This window comes from Dendrobates tinctorius, unplaced genomic scaffold, assembly GCF_039654945.1.
Source record: "Dendrobates tinctorius isolate UK_male_01 unplaced genomic scaffold, ASM3965494v1 ptg000007l, whole genome shotgun sequence".
Taxonomy (NCBI): domain Eukaryota; kingdom Metazoa; phylum Chordata; class Amphibia; order Anura; family Dendrobatidae; genus Dendrobates; species Dendrobates tinctorius.
The window spans coordinates 31,442,118-31,457,149 of NW_027361675.1; the positions used below are offsets into that span (position 1 = coordinate 31,442,118).

Here is a 15,032-nt window from a genome sequence, read left to right on the forward strand (position 1 = left end):
GTCCCCGGGGTCCCTGGGGCTCCGGGTTCGTGCGGGCATGGATGGGATCCCGGTGCCTCCGGGAAGCCCCCACCGCGCCGCCCTCCCCTCGCGCACGCCGCATCTCGATCCCCGTGGTAGGGGAGAGACGCTGGCGTCTTCCGGCCGCTGACGTCAGCGGCGCTTGGAATGCTGGGTGCGCCGGCTGACGTCAGCAGAGGGCGACGGTGTAATGGCGCCGGGCCGGCGGTCGCAGGGGGGAGGGGAGGAAGACGCTCACCAGGCGGAGGCATGCAATTTAAAAGAGGAAAGACAGCTGTAGATCGGCGGTGCAAGATGGAGTCCGAGCAGGAACGTTCAGCGTCCCTGCCTCCCTCACAGCCCTCTGGCAGAAAGCATGGAAGCCATTCAAGCAGCAGTCGCCCCAGCCGCAGGTCGGGGCACTCCTCAAGGTCCAAAGAGCGCGGGTCAGGTGCTCCGACGCAGCCTCCAAATCCGGTACCCTTGATTACGGGTGGTGAGTGATCTTCGTGAATGTCAGCAGTATATTAATAGGGGGTTTTTCTATTGTATGCTTCACCCTGTAGGAAAGGCCCAGAAAAGCAGGAAGCAAGAAGAACAATAGGGATTGTGCTATATGTAAATCTCCCCTAGCAAGAGACTGGCAAAAAGATCTCTGTGCTTCGTGCATTCAGCGGACTATGGCGGAGGAAGCGCCTAGTTTCGCAGCCAATCTAATATCTGCCCTCAGGTCAGAAATGGAAGGCTCAATTAAGTCCTTGATTTCCCTAGTTCCCCCTCAGATTCCGCATCAGTATCATCTCAGGCGGAAAAATCATCCTCCTCAGACTCCTCAGATAGTGACACAGGGGGAAAGCCATGTTTCCCTGTAGAAGATACAGATGCCCTCCTAAAGGCCATTAGAACCACAATGGGCCTACAGGAAGAAAGGGCGGCTAAAACCCTAGAGGACGTCATGTTTGGGGGGCTTCAGGAGAGGAAAAAACAAACCTTTCCAGTAAACGCGAAAATCCAGGCGCTTATTGAGAAGGAGTGGAAAAAGCCTGAAAAATCGGGGGCCCTTCCATCCGCCTCTAAGAGACGATACCCCTTTGAATACAAGGATACGGAAATATGGGACAAAGTCCCAAAAATAGATGCAGCGGTGTCCAGGTCTTCCAAAAGGTCGGCCCTGCCCTTGGAAGACGCAGGGGTTCTTAGAGACCCGCTAGACAAAAAAGCGGACTCATATTTGAGGCACGCATGGGAAGCGACAGCAGGAGGTCTTAAGCCGGCGATAGCGGGCACCTGCACGGCACGCTCCCTCATGATCTGGCTGCAGCAGTTAGAAGAGAAGCTGGCGTCAAGGGTCCCAAGAGAGAAGATCTTATCAGACATGTATCTCTTGCACGGGGCAGCGGCTTTTCTGGCAGATACCTCGGTGGACTCTATGCGATTGACGGCCAGAGCAGCGTCACTATCAAATGCTGCTAGACGCGCGTTATGGCTTAAGGGCTGTCCGGGTGACCTTCAGTCCAAGGCCAAATTGTGCTCTCTCCCCTGCGATGGCCGATTCCTGTTCGGCAAGAACTTGGACGATATTCTGGAGAAAGCAGGCGATAAGAAAAAAGGCTTCCCCAGATTCCCTATGGATCAGAGGAGACAGCCCTTTCGGAGGGGGAGATTCAATAGGGGGCGTCCTCCCGCTGACAGAAGAAGATGGGAGGATAAAAAGAAAAAAGAATCAGGGTTTATGTTTGGTGGAGGCACCTCCACCTCCAAAAAGTCACCACAGTGACGCCAGTATTCCAGTAGGAGCGAGATTGGCACTCTTTTTCCAGGCCTGGGAAAAGATCTCCTCCAACACCTGGATTCTGAGCATCCTAAAAGAAGGCCTGAAAATCCCCTTTATTCGTCAGCCAAAATCCGTGGTCGTCATCACACCTATCAGGAAGATGACCGAAGAACAACTGGCCTTAGAAACAGAAATCCTGAGCCTGATAGACAAGCGGGTACTGTCCGAGGTGCCACGCTTACAGGAAGGAAAGGGGTTTTATTCACCCCTTTTCCTAATAAAAAAACCGGATCAGTCGTTCAGGACAATCATAAATCTCAGACGCCTCAATCTACGGATAAAGAACCCGACCTTCAAGATGGAATCGGTAACTACGGCAGTGAAGCTGCTACATCAAGATTGCTTCATGGCCGTAGTCGATTTAAAGGATGCGTATTACCACATCCCTATCCATCCAGATTACCAGAAATACCTGAGGGTAGCGCTTTATATTCAGGGCACACTAAGGCACTTTCAGTTCAGGGCTCTTCCGTTTGGCATATCCATAGCCCCGAGGGTCTTCACCAAGGTCATAGCGGAAGTGACAGCCTTTCTCCGGATTCACGATACGGTCATAATACCATACCTGGACGATTTTCTTATAGTGGGCAGTTCAGAGGACCACTGTACAGCACAGCTGACTCAGGTGATCAACACCTTGCAAGAGTTAGGGTGTCAATTTCAAAAAATCAAAATTACAACCCCTAAAGAAACAGACCTTTCTGGGAGTTATACTGGACTCAGAAAGGCAAGAGTGTCTGCTCCCAGAGTCCAAGATAGAGAAGGTGCAAAATCTGGCCTTGGCGGGCCGAAACCAACCATGTATGACATTAAGAAAAGCAATGTCCCTGCTAGGTACCCTAACATCCTGTATTCCGGCGGTCAGGTGGGCTCAGTTTCACACCCGGCAACTCCAGGGGGAGATACTAAGAGCACAAAGATCGCTAAGAGGGCGTTTGGAAGGAAAGCTGGAGCTTTCCTTAAAAACCAGAGACTCTCTCAACTGGTGGTTGAACGAGACAAATCTGACCTTAGGAATACCATGGGACAGACAGGCGACAGATATAATTTTAACAGATGCAAGCTCCTCGGGGTGGGGGGCACACCTAAGGGGCCTCATAGGTCAAGGTTCCTGGACACCTCAAGAAAGGAAGGCATCCTCCAACCTGAGAGAACTGTGGGCAGTGGGCAAGGCCCTAAACCACTTCATTCCGCTACTCCAGGGTCGAGATGTACGCATCATGTCAGACAACAAGGTAGCAGTGGCATACATCAACCACCAAGGAGGGACAAGATCACACTCCTTAATGGAAGCAGCAACAGACATTCTGAGCAGTGCAGAGGATCACCTACACTCCGTGACAGCCCTACACATAAAAGGGGCAGAAAACATAGAGGCAGATTTCCTGAGTCGCAATACCCTGAGGCAAGGAGAATGGGCGCTAAACCGATCCATTTTTCAAAAGTTAATTCAGCTTTGGGGGGAACCGGTGATAGACCTCTTTGCAAACAAGCACAACAGGCAAACAGAAAGGTTCTGCTCTCTAAACCCAAGAGAAAACCCATGGGCAGTGGACTCATTGCACATCCAGTGGAACTTCAGACTGGCTTACGCGTTCCCCCCAGTAGCTCTGATCCTGACTGTGGTAAGAAAAATCAGAAACGATCAAGCCAGGGTGATTCTAATAGCTCCATTTTGGCCAAAAAGGCCCTGGTTCGCTCTGCTACGGAAGATGTCCCTCTCCGATCCTTGGGTTCTGCCAGAAATCCCGGACCTACTAGTTCAGGGTCCAATATTGCACGCTCAGGTCAAAGGATTCCATCTGACGGCGTGGAATTTGAAAGGTCGCTTTTAATAGATAGGGGGTTCTCCCCTGGGCTGGTGGCCACTCTGCTAAAAAGCAGGAAACCGGTGACTACTAACATCTACGGCAGAACATGGGATAAGTTAGTTCTTGGGTAAGCCGTTAGGGAAAGAACCCCCGATTAGTGACATCCTAGAGTTCTTACAATCTGGGTTGCAGATGGGGTTAGCAGTAAACACACTTAAGGTTCAGGTGTCGGCACTAGGGGCGCTCTACAATTGCAAACTGGCATCAGATAGGTGGATAGCCAGATTTATTAAATCCTGCCATAGAGCTAGGCCTATTCCAATACCTAGAATAGCCCCCTGGGATTTAAACCTGGTGTTAGAAGCCCTTACAAAAGAACCGTATGAGCCATTACATCAGCTACCCCTAAAGTTTTTGACCCTAAAAACGATCCTGTTAGTAGCCCTCACATCAGCCCGCAGGATAAGCGACTTACAGGCTCTCTCAGTAAATCCTCCTTATACGCAAGTCTTTCAGGATAGGGTAGTGTTAAGAACAGACCCCAGTTATCTGCCCAAGGTAGTGTCAGATTTCCATCGGGGTCAGGAAATTGTTCTTCCATCCTTTTGCGAAAATCCAAAAAATCTGGGGGAGGAAAAATTCCATAGTCTGGATGTTAAAAGAGCTCTTGTAGAATATATATCTGCCACTAGCCAGTGGAGGAGGTCACAGTCCCTATTCGTAGCTTTTCAGGGTGCCAGGAAAGGCTATGGGGTTTCAAAAGGGACTATTGCTAGATGGATCAGGGAAGCCATTAGTGTAGCCTATTCAGCTAGTGGTATCCCGATTCCTGACGGCATCAAGGCTCATTCCACCAGAGCCGTGGCGACCTCCTGGGCTGAAAAGGCAGAGGTATCAATCGAACAAATTTGTAAGGCCGCTACCTGGGCCTCACCTTCAACCTTCTTTAAGCACTATAGATTAAATCTATCCTCCTCTGCTGACTTAACCTTTGGTAGAAGGGTGCTGCAAGCGGTGGTCCCTCCCTAAGGTGTTTCGAAGTCTCCAAAAATCTCTCAGGTGGTGCTGTCATGGGTGAAGGGAAAACCACCATGGTTACTTACCGGTAGCCGGCTTTTCCGGAACCCATGACAGCACCCGTACATTCCCCCCCTTTTTCACTGTATGGTGTGCACAATTAGTAGGGTGTTTTGAGTGTTGTGGTGTTGGATTAAACATGTAACTAACCGGGAAGTCCTCTCAATGCTCTGTAACCCAACTGAAGCGGGGGAGAGGTGCCGCCCCTTATGTCTCAGTAGGTTCCTGTCCTGGCGGGGTGGATCCCTCTCTCAGGTGGTGCTGTCATGGGTTCCGGAAAAACCGGCTACCGGTAAGTAACCATGGTGGTTTTCTGCTGGCACGCCATGAGGTCCACATCCGGAGTACCCCATCGAAGGCAAATTTAATGGAAGACTTCCTGATGCAGAGGCCACACTCCCATCGCGAGACCCTCGCAGCAGAGAACGTCGACGGCCCAATTGTCCACGCCAGGGATATGTAATGCGAATATCACTAAAACCTTCACCTCTGCCCAGAGGTGTATCTTAGAAACCTCGGCCATCACCAAGGGACTCCCGAGTTCCTCCCTGGTGATTGACACATGCAACTGCCATAGCATTGTCTTTTTTTAAATTCGGATTGGCAGACTCCTGGGAAGCATTTCCCAGTGGCGCAGGGACAGAAGAATGGCCCGTATCTCGAGGATGTTGATAGAGAAGATTCCTCTGCCGACCAACAACCCTGAGAAAGCTGGTGTCCGTTGTCACCACCTGGCAGTGAACGGGAAGGACCTACATTGGAAGATAATAGTGTATGACAGCCACCAATTGAGAGATCGTTTGATTCTGGAGGAGAGCCAAACCGGATGATCCTGAGAGAAAACAGACTTGTTCCACTGAGAGAGGATGGCCTGCTGAAGCAGTCTAGAAAGGAATTGCGCAAAAGGAATCACTTCCAACGCTGCAACCATCCTTCCCAGGACCGCCATGGCCGAGCAGAAGGAAGCAGGGGGACCCTGCAGAGAGCAAACCCCCTGCTGGGGGATTGCTCTCCTCCTTTGGAAGAAAAACCCTTGTCTGGCGGGTGTTAAACAGCATATCTAGAAAAATGAGGTGCTGAATTTGGACAAGGCAAGACTTTGCCCGGTTGATTAGCCATCCGAAATGGGACAGGGTGGCTAGAATGATGGACAGACATTTCCTGGGCCTGATAAAAAGACGGAGCCTTGATATGGATGTTGTCTAGGTACAGAATGAGCACTAGACCTCTGATTCGCAAAATGGCCATTAACGCCGCCATGATGTTTGTGAAAACCCTGGGAGCGGTTACAAGTCTGAACGGCAGGGCAAGGAACTGAAAACGGCCCTTCCGCACCGCAAAACGCAGGAATCTCTGATGACCTGGGAAGATAGGGACATGGAGGTAGGCGTCTTGGATGTCTGTGGAGCACAGGAACTCCTGCGACTCCATGGAAGCAATTACTGCACGAAGGGATTCCATCCTGAAATGTCGCAGACGGACCCTTTTGTTCAGTAACTTTAGATCCAGGAAGGGGCGAACCGCGCAGTCGTTCTTCGGCACAACAACAAGGTTTGACTAAAACCCTGTGAAACGTTCTTGATCTGGGACGGGAATGATGACACCTGAACTGAGAAGGAAGGCAATGGACTCAAAGAACCCTGGAACCAGAGATGCATCTCCTGGAGGATTCGAATCTCATCCTCCATCTCGGGGCCGTGAAATCTATATTGTATCCTGAGGATACAACCTCCCTGACCTGTGCGTCCTCTACCGAGGAAAGCCACATGTCTCTGAAAAACCGGAGACTGCCACCCAGTCTGGGAGATTCCCTGGAATTTGGAGATGGGTCATGCAGAGGAAGATCTGCAAGGTCTTAGACCTGGTGGAACTACACTGCACCTTTATGGGAACGCCTGGTGAGCCTGTGGCATCTTGGCGGGAAAAATCCTTTGACGCAAAGAAACGGCGAAACGATTGAAACCTACACTTCAGAGGAAGCCGGCGAGGTTTGGACTTAATAATTTGGTCGAACTTGGAAGCCAGATAGACAGGAACCCTGGAAAGGCAAGTTGATAAGGCACTTTCTTGAAGATAAATCCACCTGCCACACCTTAAGCCAAATAGTCCGTCGGATGGCCACAATATTGCTAGACGCCTAAGCCGCGCATGAAGTCGCGTCCAGGGATGCAGATATGATACCATGTACTTCCCTGCATGAGAGATCTAGTCCGCAAGGTCTGCCAGTTCCTCCGTTCGGGCTCCAGCAAGAATTCCCTGACGGAGTTGCTTAGAATTATAGAATCGTAGAGTTGGAAGGGACCTCCTGGGCCATCTGGTCCAACCCCCTGCTGAAAGCAGGATTCACTAAATCATCCCAGTCAGATGTCTGTCCAGCCTCTGTTTGAAGACTTCCATTGAAGGAGAACTCACCACATCTCGTGGCAGCTTGTTCCACTCATTGATCACTCTGTCAAAAAGTTTTTTCTAATATCTAATCTGTGTCTCCTCCTATTCAGTTTCATCCCATTGCTTCTAGTCTTTCCTTGTGCAAATGAGAATAAAGTTGATCCTTCTACAATGTGACAGCCCTTTAGATATTTGTAGACAGCTATTAAGTCTCCTCTCAGTCTTCTCTTTTGCAAACTAAACAATCCCAAATCCTGCAACCTTTCCTCATGGGTTTGCAGACCGGTCACCATTCTGGTTGCTCTTTTCTGAACTTGCTCCAGTTTGTTGATGTCTTTTTTAAAATGTGGTGCCCAAAACTGGACACAATATTCCAGATGAGGTCTGACCAAAGAGGAGTAGAGGGAAATAATGACTTCACGTGATCTAGACTGTATGCTTCTGTTAATACATCCTAGAATTGCATTTGCCTTTTTTGCTGCTGCATCACACTGTTGACTCATATTCAGTCTGTGATTTATTAGTATACCCAAGTCTTTTTCACATGTGCTGTTGCTTAGGCCTATTCCTCCCATTCTGTATATGCTTTTTTCATTTTTATTGCCCAGATGTAGTACTTTGCATTTTTCCCTGTTAAAAACCATTTTGTTAGTTGCTGCCCACTTCTCCAGTTTATTTATATCTTTTTGAATCCTTTCTCTCTCTTCTCTAGTATTAGCCATCCCTCCTAGCTTTGTGTCATCAGCAAATTTAATCAGTTAACCCTCAATTCCTTCATCTAAAATCGTTAATAAAGATCTTGAACATTACAGGGCCCAGGACAGAGCCCTGTGGTACCCCACTTGAGACATTCTTCCAACTGGATGTGCAGCCATTTACGACCATTCTCTGGGTCCGATCACTAAGCCAGTTATGAATCCACCTAACGGTTGCCTTGTCCATTCCATACTTAGTCATTTTTTCAATAAGGATTGTATGAGATACTTTGTCAAATGCTTTGCTGAAGTCAAGATATACTATATCTACAGCATTTCCTTGATCCACCCAATCAGTGATTCCGTCATAGAAGGAAATTAAGTTAGTCTGACATGACTTATTAGTTACAAACCCATGCTGACTCTGTTTAATCACTTCATTCTTATCCAGGTACTGACATACATGTTTAATAATTTGTTCAAAGATCTTTCCTGGTATAGAAGTCAGACTCACCGGCCTATAGTTGCCTGGGTCCACCTTCTTCCCCTTTTTGAAGATAGGAACAACATTTGCTCTTCTCCAGTCTTCTGGGACTTCTCCTGTTCTCCAAGAATTTTCAAAGATTATGGAGAGGGGTTCAAAAATTTCTTCTGCTATCTCCTTCAGTACTCTGGGGTGTAATTCATCTGTACCCGGATACTTCAATTAATTTAGGTTAGCTAAGTGTTTCCTCACTATCTTTCTGTTTATAGATATCCTGGATTCTTCTATTCCCTTAATAGGACAGTGAAGAACAGTTGATGTTACATTTCCTTTCGAGCGAAAACAGATGCAAAATAGGAATTTAAAAGTTCGGCCTTCTCAACATCCTGTCTTACCATTTCATCATTTTCATCCTGTAAAAATCCTATAGCATCTTTGACTTTTCTTTTACTTTTGACATATCCCCAAAATCCTTTATTATTGCTTTTGACATCTCTTGCAAGCCTCAATTCATTGTCAGCTTTAGATAATCTGATTTGTGCCCTGCAGGTTCTGCAGACAGCATTATATTCTTCTTTAGATATGCCTCCCTCTTTCCATTTTATAAACATTTTTTTCTTCCTTTTTAGCATGTGCTTAAGTTCTGTGTTCATCCATCCTGGTTTTCTTAAATGCTTCCAATTCTTCCCTCTTTTCGGAATTGTTAACAACTGTGCTTTGAGAATTTCATTTTTCAAGATTTCCCATCCTTCCTGGACATTTTTGTCTTTAAGGATATCCAGCCATTGGATCCCTCCAATTCTCTTTCTGAATCCCTTAAAATCTGCCTTTCTGAAATCTAACCTTGACGTCTGAGTCTTCACAGGTCTTCCTCCTCTAGTTATCCAAAATTCTAAAATAGCATGGTCGTTGCCTCCTAGGGTCCCAGCCACTTTTACCTCCTCAACCATTTCCTCCCTGTTTATAAGGATTAGATCCAAGGTAGCAGTTCCCCTTGTTTTCTCCCCTACCTTTTGGAAGATATCCCATGCAGCTATGGACCAATGTGGTGGCAAAGGCCGGGCACAATGTAGAAGCGGCCCTTCAAAGGCTGACTTAGCAAAAGACTATGATCTGGTCATTAGAGTCCTTGAGAAATGCTCCATTCGTAATTTGAAGGACCGTGTTGGTGGATAATCTGTAAACTGGAAGGTCCACAGTTGGAGAAGCGGTCCACTTTGCCGTGAGCTCAGGGGCGAAGGGATATAGGATGCCGAGGAGCTTCCCTCTTTGAAAGCATCTGGTCAGGTTTTCCCGTTCTCTGGAAATTACCACCTCAAATTCTGTGTGTGTGGCAAAGACCTTGGGAAACTGCCTGTTCTGCGGGTTCCATAGTGGTATCTGTAATGTTAAAAGTCTGACCGCCACAATGAGGCTCTGGACCATGTCTCTCATTTTACAGGCCTGGTCAGAATCCAGTCCTGAAAACACTGCGAGCAGGCTGTAGTCCAGGAGACAAGCACAGCTGCAGTGTGATTGCAGGATGAGCACATGCAGAACCTGCCTAGATGAGCCATCTTCCGGCTACAGATGCTGGAAAATGGCGCCTGCAGAGAGGAAGAGGAGGGACAGCAGTGCTAAGAAAACGTGCGCAGATGCTGCGCTGCAGAGAGAGAGGAGGCGGCGTAGACTGAAAAAGCCTGCTCACTGAGGCCGGAAGGATGGGCGGAGCTAACCGTCGGAGCACGAGGCAGAAGAAAACCCCTTATTGGAGCTGGGAGGAGGGAGCCGAGCTAACTGCTGAAGCCAGGAAGAGGTGTGTCAGCAATGGGTGGGAGTAAAGCCCTCCCAAAGACACTGAGAAGGGGGCAGGGCCAAATGCAGGAACTAGGCCGGGGAGAAGCCAGGGCCTGGATTAAGAATAGTGGTGCCGAAGAGGCATGGGAGTCGGCATGGAGGACCAAAAAACATATTGGTGATGCAGCCTGCACTACCAATCCAGCGGGGAAATAAGTGAAAGGAGGGAAATAAGGTGCCCCACCGTTAAAAACGAGGATTGCAGAAGCAATAGTGAGGGAATCGGAGGACCCTGATATGCTGCGCTGACTCTGAGCCTATCCATTCAAATCTTCATCTTTGTTATTCTCTTCATTACCTGAAAATTCTTTACTTGAATCGTCTCCTCGTGGTCTCTGGAGAAACCTGATGGAGAGAAAAAAAAGATTTACCTCTCCATCCATGAAACCTTTCATAGACGTCCGAACCTCTTGGGGATGTGGGATGTCTATTACTCCTGAAACCAACAGGCTCTGGTGGGTGAGTGGGTTGGAGAATGGGGCCAGACCAATGTTCGGATCACCTAAACATGCTTCATGTGTTAGGGGCTGGGTCCTGCCAGATACACATGAGGATACGGGGTGGCAGTACGCGCCATGCTCAGTCTCTACATGGGAGTACAGTGTGACCGTTCACACTGCATCGCTCCAGAGGCAAGGAGAAGATCCATCTGAAAGAGGCATTACAGGAAAACAATGAAAACTGAGGTAGATATGGGACTAGTAAAAGACCAATGTCCACCTCCTACTGACATTAAGCTAAAATAGATTAACCTAGTGCCAATCTGTGGGGTGTACACTGCGGAAGGGGATCTAACTTTTTTTGTGCATAGTATCAGCCCCCTAGTGGCAGCAGCATGCACCCATGGTTTCGTGTGTCCCCCAATAAAGCGATAGAGAAATAGATTTTTTGCTTTAAATGAAGTGTGTTTTGGAGAAAGAAAAACAAACAGATTCTAGCATACAAACTGGTATGATCTGTGAAACGTGACTAGCATAATGGTTTTAGTCTGTTTCTGCATTTTGGCCAGGATGGCTGGCTATTAATGGATCAATGAATTCTGAGTGATCATTTATTATGCCAGCACATTTTAATTGCAAAGGTTAGGACATCGGTCCATGAGCTGAATCTTGAGAATGTAGGACATGCAGCAAGCCTATAATCCAAAGTACACAATTGGTTCTACAAAAGAATGGTTAAAGGGAATGTCAGCAAGTTTTTACTACCTCATCTGAGAGCAACATGATGGTGGGCTAAGAGACCCAGAGACCAATGATTTATCACTTAATTTACTGGGTGCACAATATGGCAAAAAGAAAAAAAAAAATGTAGAATTGCATTTTTTTTTTTTGCAATTTCACTGCACTTTGAATTTTTTTTTCCTATTTTACAGTACACAATACGGTAAAATCAATGGTGACATTCAAAAGTACAACCCGTACCGCAAAAAACAAGCCCTCACATGGCCATTTTGACCATAAAATAACAGTTATGGCTCTAGGAAGAAGGGGAGCAAAAAATGGAAATGCAAGAACAGAAATACCCCTGGTTCTTAAGGGATTAATAAATGACACCTTGTTGAATTCGGTGTTTTAAACCCAACCTCCATGCTGTCCTCAAATTACATTAAAGAAAAATAACTTTTTGTAATGTCCCAAGTCCTGACCTTAATCCTATAGGACTGCTATGGAAGGACCTGAGCAGCTCATGGGAGACTGCTTCACCACTTACGTTGTTGGGTTGTTTTGTACTGAGGGATGGGCTAAAATTCCTGCAAACTGATGTTTGGGAATAATCAGTAACTAGCTTGGCCCGTGCGATTGTCGCACATTGGTCATCGGGGGCGCAGGCAATTTCAGAAAAAGCAAGCTGGTCAAATGTAAATTTATTTCATGAGATGATGAATAAAGACAGATATTTATATATGTAGATTGGTAAGACAATAAATTGGTTTGATAAGTAGAGGCCTAAAAATATCTTCCGGTTGAGGTGCCACCTGAAGGTCATTGTGTCTTTCTGCAGGTTTATGAAAAATGAATGTTTAAACTGTATTTAGTGATACAATCATGAATGTGTGGTTTGTTTGGCTGTTTTCTTGCTGAAGGAAGCATGTTTACCTTTCAAATGGTGTATCATTTGTGTGTGTGGCGAAGTAATCAACGAAAAAGCTGTGCATGTTTACAAATGTGTTGGCATATGTGACTCACCATTTGTGTGTGTGGGGAGAAGTAATCACCGAAAAGTGCATGTTTACAAATGTGTTTGCATATGTGCCTCACCTGCAGTGAAGTGTGCAATCCTCCAATTTGGCTAAAATTGGCTGGGCAAGCACTTGAGCAAGCTTGAAATCACCCAAGGTAAATGTTTGGATTTGTTTGTGATGTCTGTAAGCATCTTTGTGGTAGTGTGCTTTGGGGCACTGTAGTGCCACCTGCAGGTCATTTTTCCTTACTGCAGGTTTATGAAAATTAATGTTTAAACTGTATTTTGTGATCAAATCGTGGATGTGTGGTTTACTTGGATATTTTCTTGCTGAAGGGGGCAAGTTTACCTTTCAAATGGTGTATCATTTGTGTAAGTGGGTGCAGTATGAACGGAGATAGTGTTTAGAAATAATAGAATAGATTACTGGGCATATATAGACGCAGGTATTGCTGCACAAGATGCTTACACGCGATTTTGAAAGCAAAGGTTCACTTATTTTTGCCACTCAGACATGTAATATTGAATAATTTTTCTCAATAAAAAAATAAATACCGTAAATCTCTGGTTCACTATTTTGTATTTTGTTCTCATTCTTTTAGGAGTAGTGTGAAAATCTGATGTAGTTTTAGATCCAAATAATTCCAAAATAATCAATTCTGGGGGATTCACATATTTTCAAGCACCTGTGTCATTCACACACTTTTTTTTTTCCTTATTTAATGTGAACACATCTCTGATAATGTTTTGATTTTGTCTTTTTGTTTTAAAACTACTAGGTTTGTTTTGGAACAGTATAACGCCCTTTCTTGGCTAACCTGTGATCCTGCAACTCAAGACAGGCGGTCGTGTCTGCCGGTTCATTTTGTGGTGCTGAACCAGTTGTATAACTTTATCATGAATTTGCTGTGATTTTCACCAGAAAAGCTGGAAGGAACAAGATTTTAATTGCCGTGCCGGATTGGGAAATCCTTTAGCTTTCTCTGAAGCCACTCTGTACTCGACAAGCAGCATTTTCACCAAGCTGTTTTCCAAGAACGGACACTCATTAAACACTGCTCATCATCTCCAGTCTCAGTATTTGCTGTAGGATCTGCTTCACCTTCTGGCACTTAGTGATTGGAGAAAGCTGAGGGGTTGCCCTGCGCTAACGAGGCGTTTCAGCTTTGACTTTTTAACATCATAAAGATGTGTGGATTCTAAAACCTAATATCAATATACAGAAAATGCTTGCATCTCTTATTTATTGTAAGTTTTTAATGTGTAAATTGTCTTATATTTCTTAACCTCTTTTATAAACACATTTTTTTCTAGAAGGTTTATACTGCCTTCTTGCTTTAAAGCAATTGGTTTCGAATCTATGTACTCGTCTTAATTAAAAGTTGCAGTAGGTCGCTTTTAGAGTATTATTTTTTTTGTAAGTGGGAGGGAGACATTAAAAACTTTGTATTGTTGGATGTACAGTAGGGTTGGGGGTAGGAAGGGTAATGTCCATACCATTGTGTGTGGGGGATTTACAGCTAAGCTGTAGCAGCAGAGTACATGTACAGTAATGATCTACACTGTGTTTATACATTTGGAAAAAAAAGGTACCGGGTCTTAAAGAGAATTTTTATAATTGCACCTCAGCAAACCTAATGGCAATATATCATTGATAATTGTAGGTGATTTACCTGTAGTAACTAATAAAAGTGCACATTTTTTTTTTTTTTGTAATTTGGTTCAGGGCTTTGACTGCTTTTATTAGAATTGTTGCTACAAACAGCATTACTTTATATTTATAAGAGCTTCTATTCCCCCTCCCCCAAATTTTTATTTTTCTTTCCCTTTTTTCCCCCCATTTGTGATGGCTGGTTAACATTGAATGCAAATGGGTAAAACTGATGACTGTGTCATTTATTATCTTAAATCTAGCGTGGCGTACGCCACGTGGAAATGGTAGCAGTCATCATGGGGTTCTACATGTGGTGTTATGGTGCAGTGTATCTAGACGCACACTGGTTGGGTGATAGGATTCCTAATTTTACTTTTATGAAATCTTGAGCTTTTAAAATCTGTATTATCTTGAATGAAAACTTCCTCTATTCACACAGTACCTGGAAATAATTGAATTGTATTCAGAGAAACCTCACTTTTTTTAAGTTTGTAAATACAGAGTATTTACCTTTAACGCTCATATAGTTACATGGAGGAATCCAGTATGCATTTTGCGTATGTGTGTATATATATACATAGATATATATATATATAAATAAATATAAATAAATATTTAAGAAGAGATGAATTTTGTTTAACACTTGGTGACAAAAGCTTTCAGACATTCTTTGAAAACCGTGCAATCAAAAAGTATTTTACTTCAGAAATCTCTATATTTTTATTTTTGTTTGTTTCCTAAAGGTAATTTGAATGCCTCAGGAAATATGTTGGCATTTCTCTTACTTGCTTAAGATTTCTGTGGGATAAAGATGTTTTCTGATGTGTTGGAAATTTTCAATCTGTAATTAAATCAGTCATATTTTTATTCACTTTGTATGTCTTGCTTGCTATTATTTACCTTCTACCTGGCAAACTATACCTGGACAACCGGAGACATTTGAGGGGTAAAATGCTCTGGGGGTATTTTTACAGTAATATTCCAGTCCTAGAGGATCTGTACACTTTTCTCTGGTTATATCTAATTATGATCTTGGTCCGATCCTCTCAATATTCAAAAATATTAATGTATT

At 45.0% G+C, this 15,032-nt stretch overlaps 1 protein-coding gene across 2 annotated transcripts in view; it reads left to right on the top strand.

Annotated features, from left to right (window-relative positions):
* MED13 (mediator complex subunit 13) overlaps positions 1-14,831 on the top strand; it is a 158,959-nt gene extending 144,128 nt beyond the window's left edge. For both annotated transcript variants that reach the window (XM_073573172.1, XM_073573177.1), the window contains exon 30: positions 13,086-14,831. In XM_073573172.1, coding sequence (XP_073429273.1) covers positions 13,086-13,218 — 133 coding nt within the window. In that variant the 3' untranslated portion in view covers positions 13,219-14,831. The remainder of the gene's footprint in view (positions 1-13,085) is intronic.
* Positions 14,832-15,032: the final 201 nt, after the last annotated feature.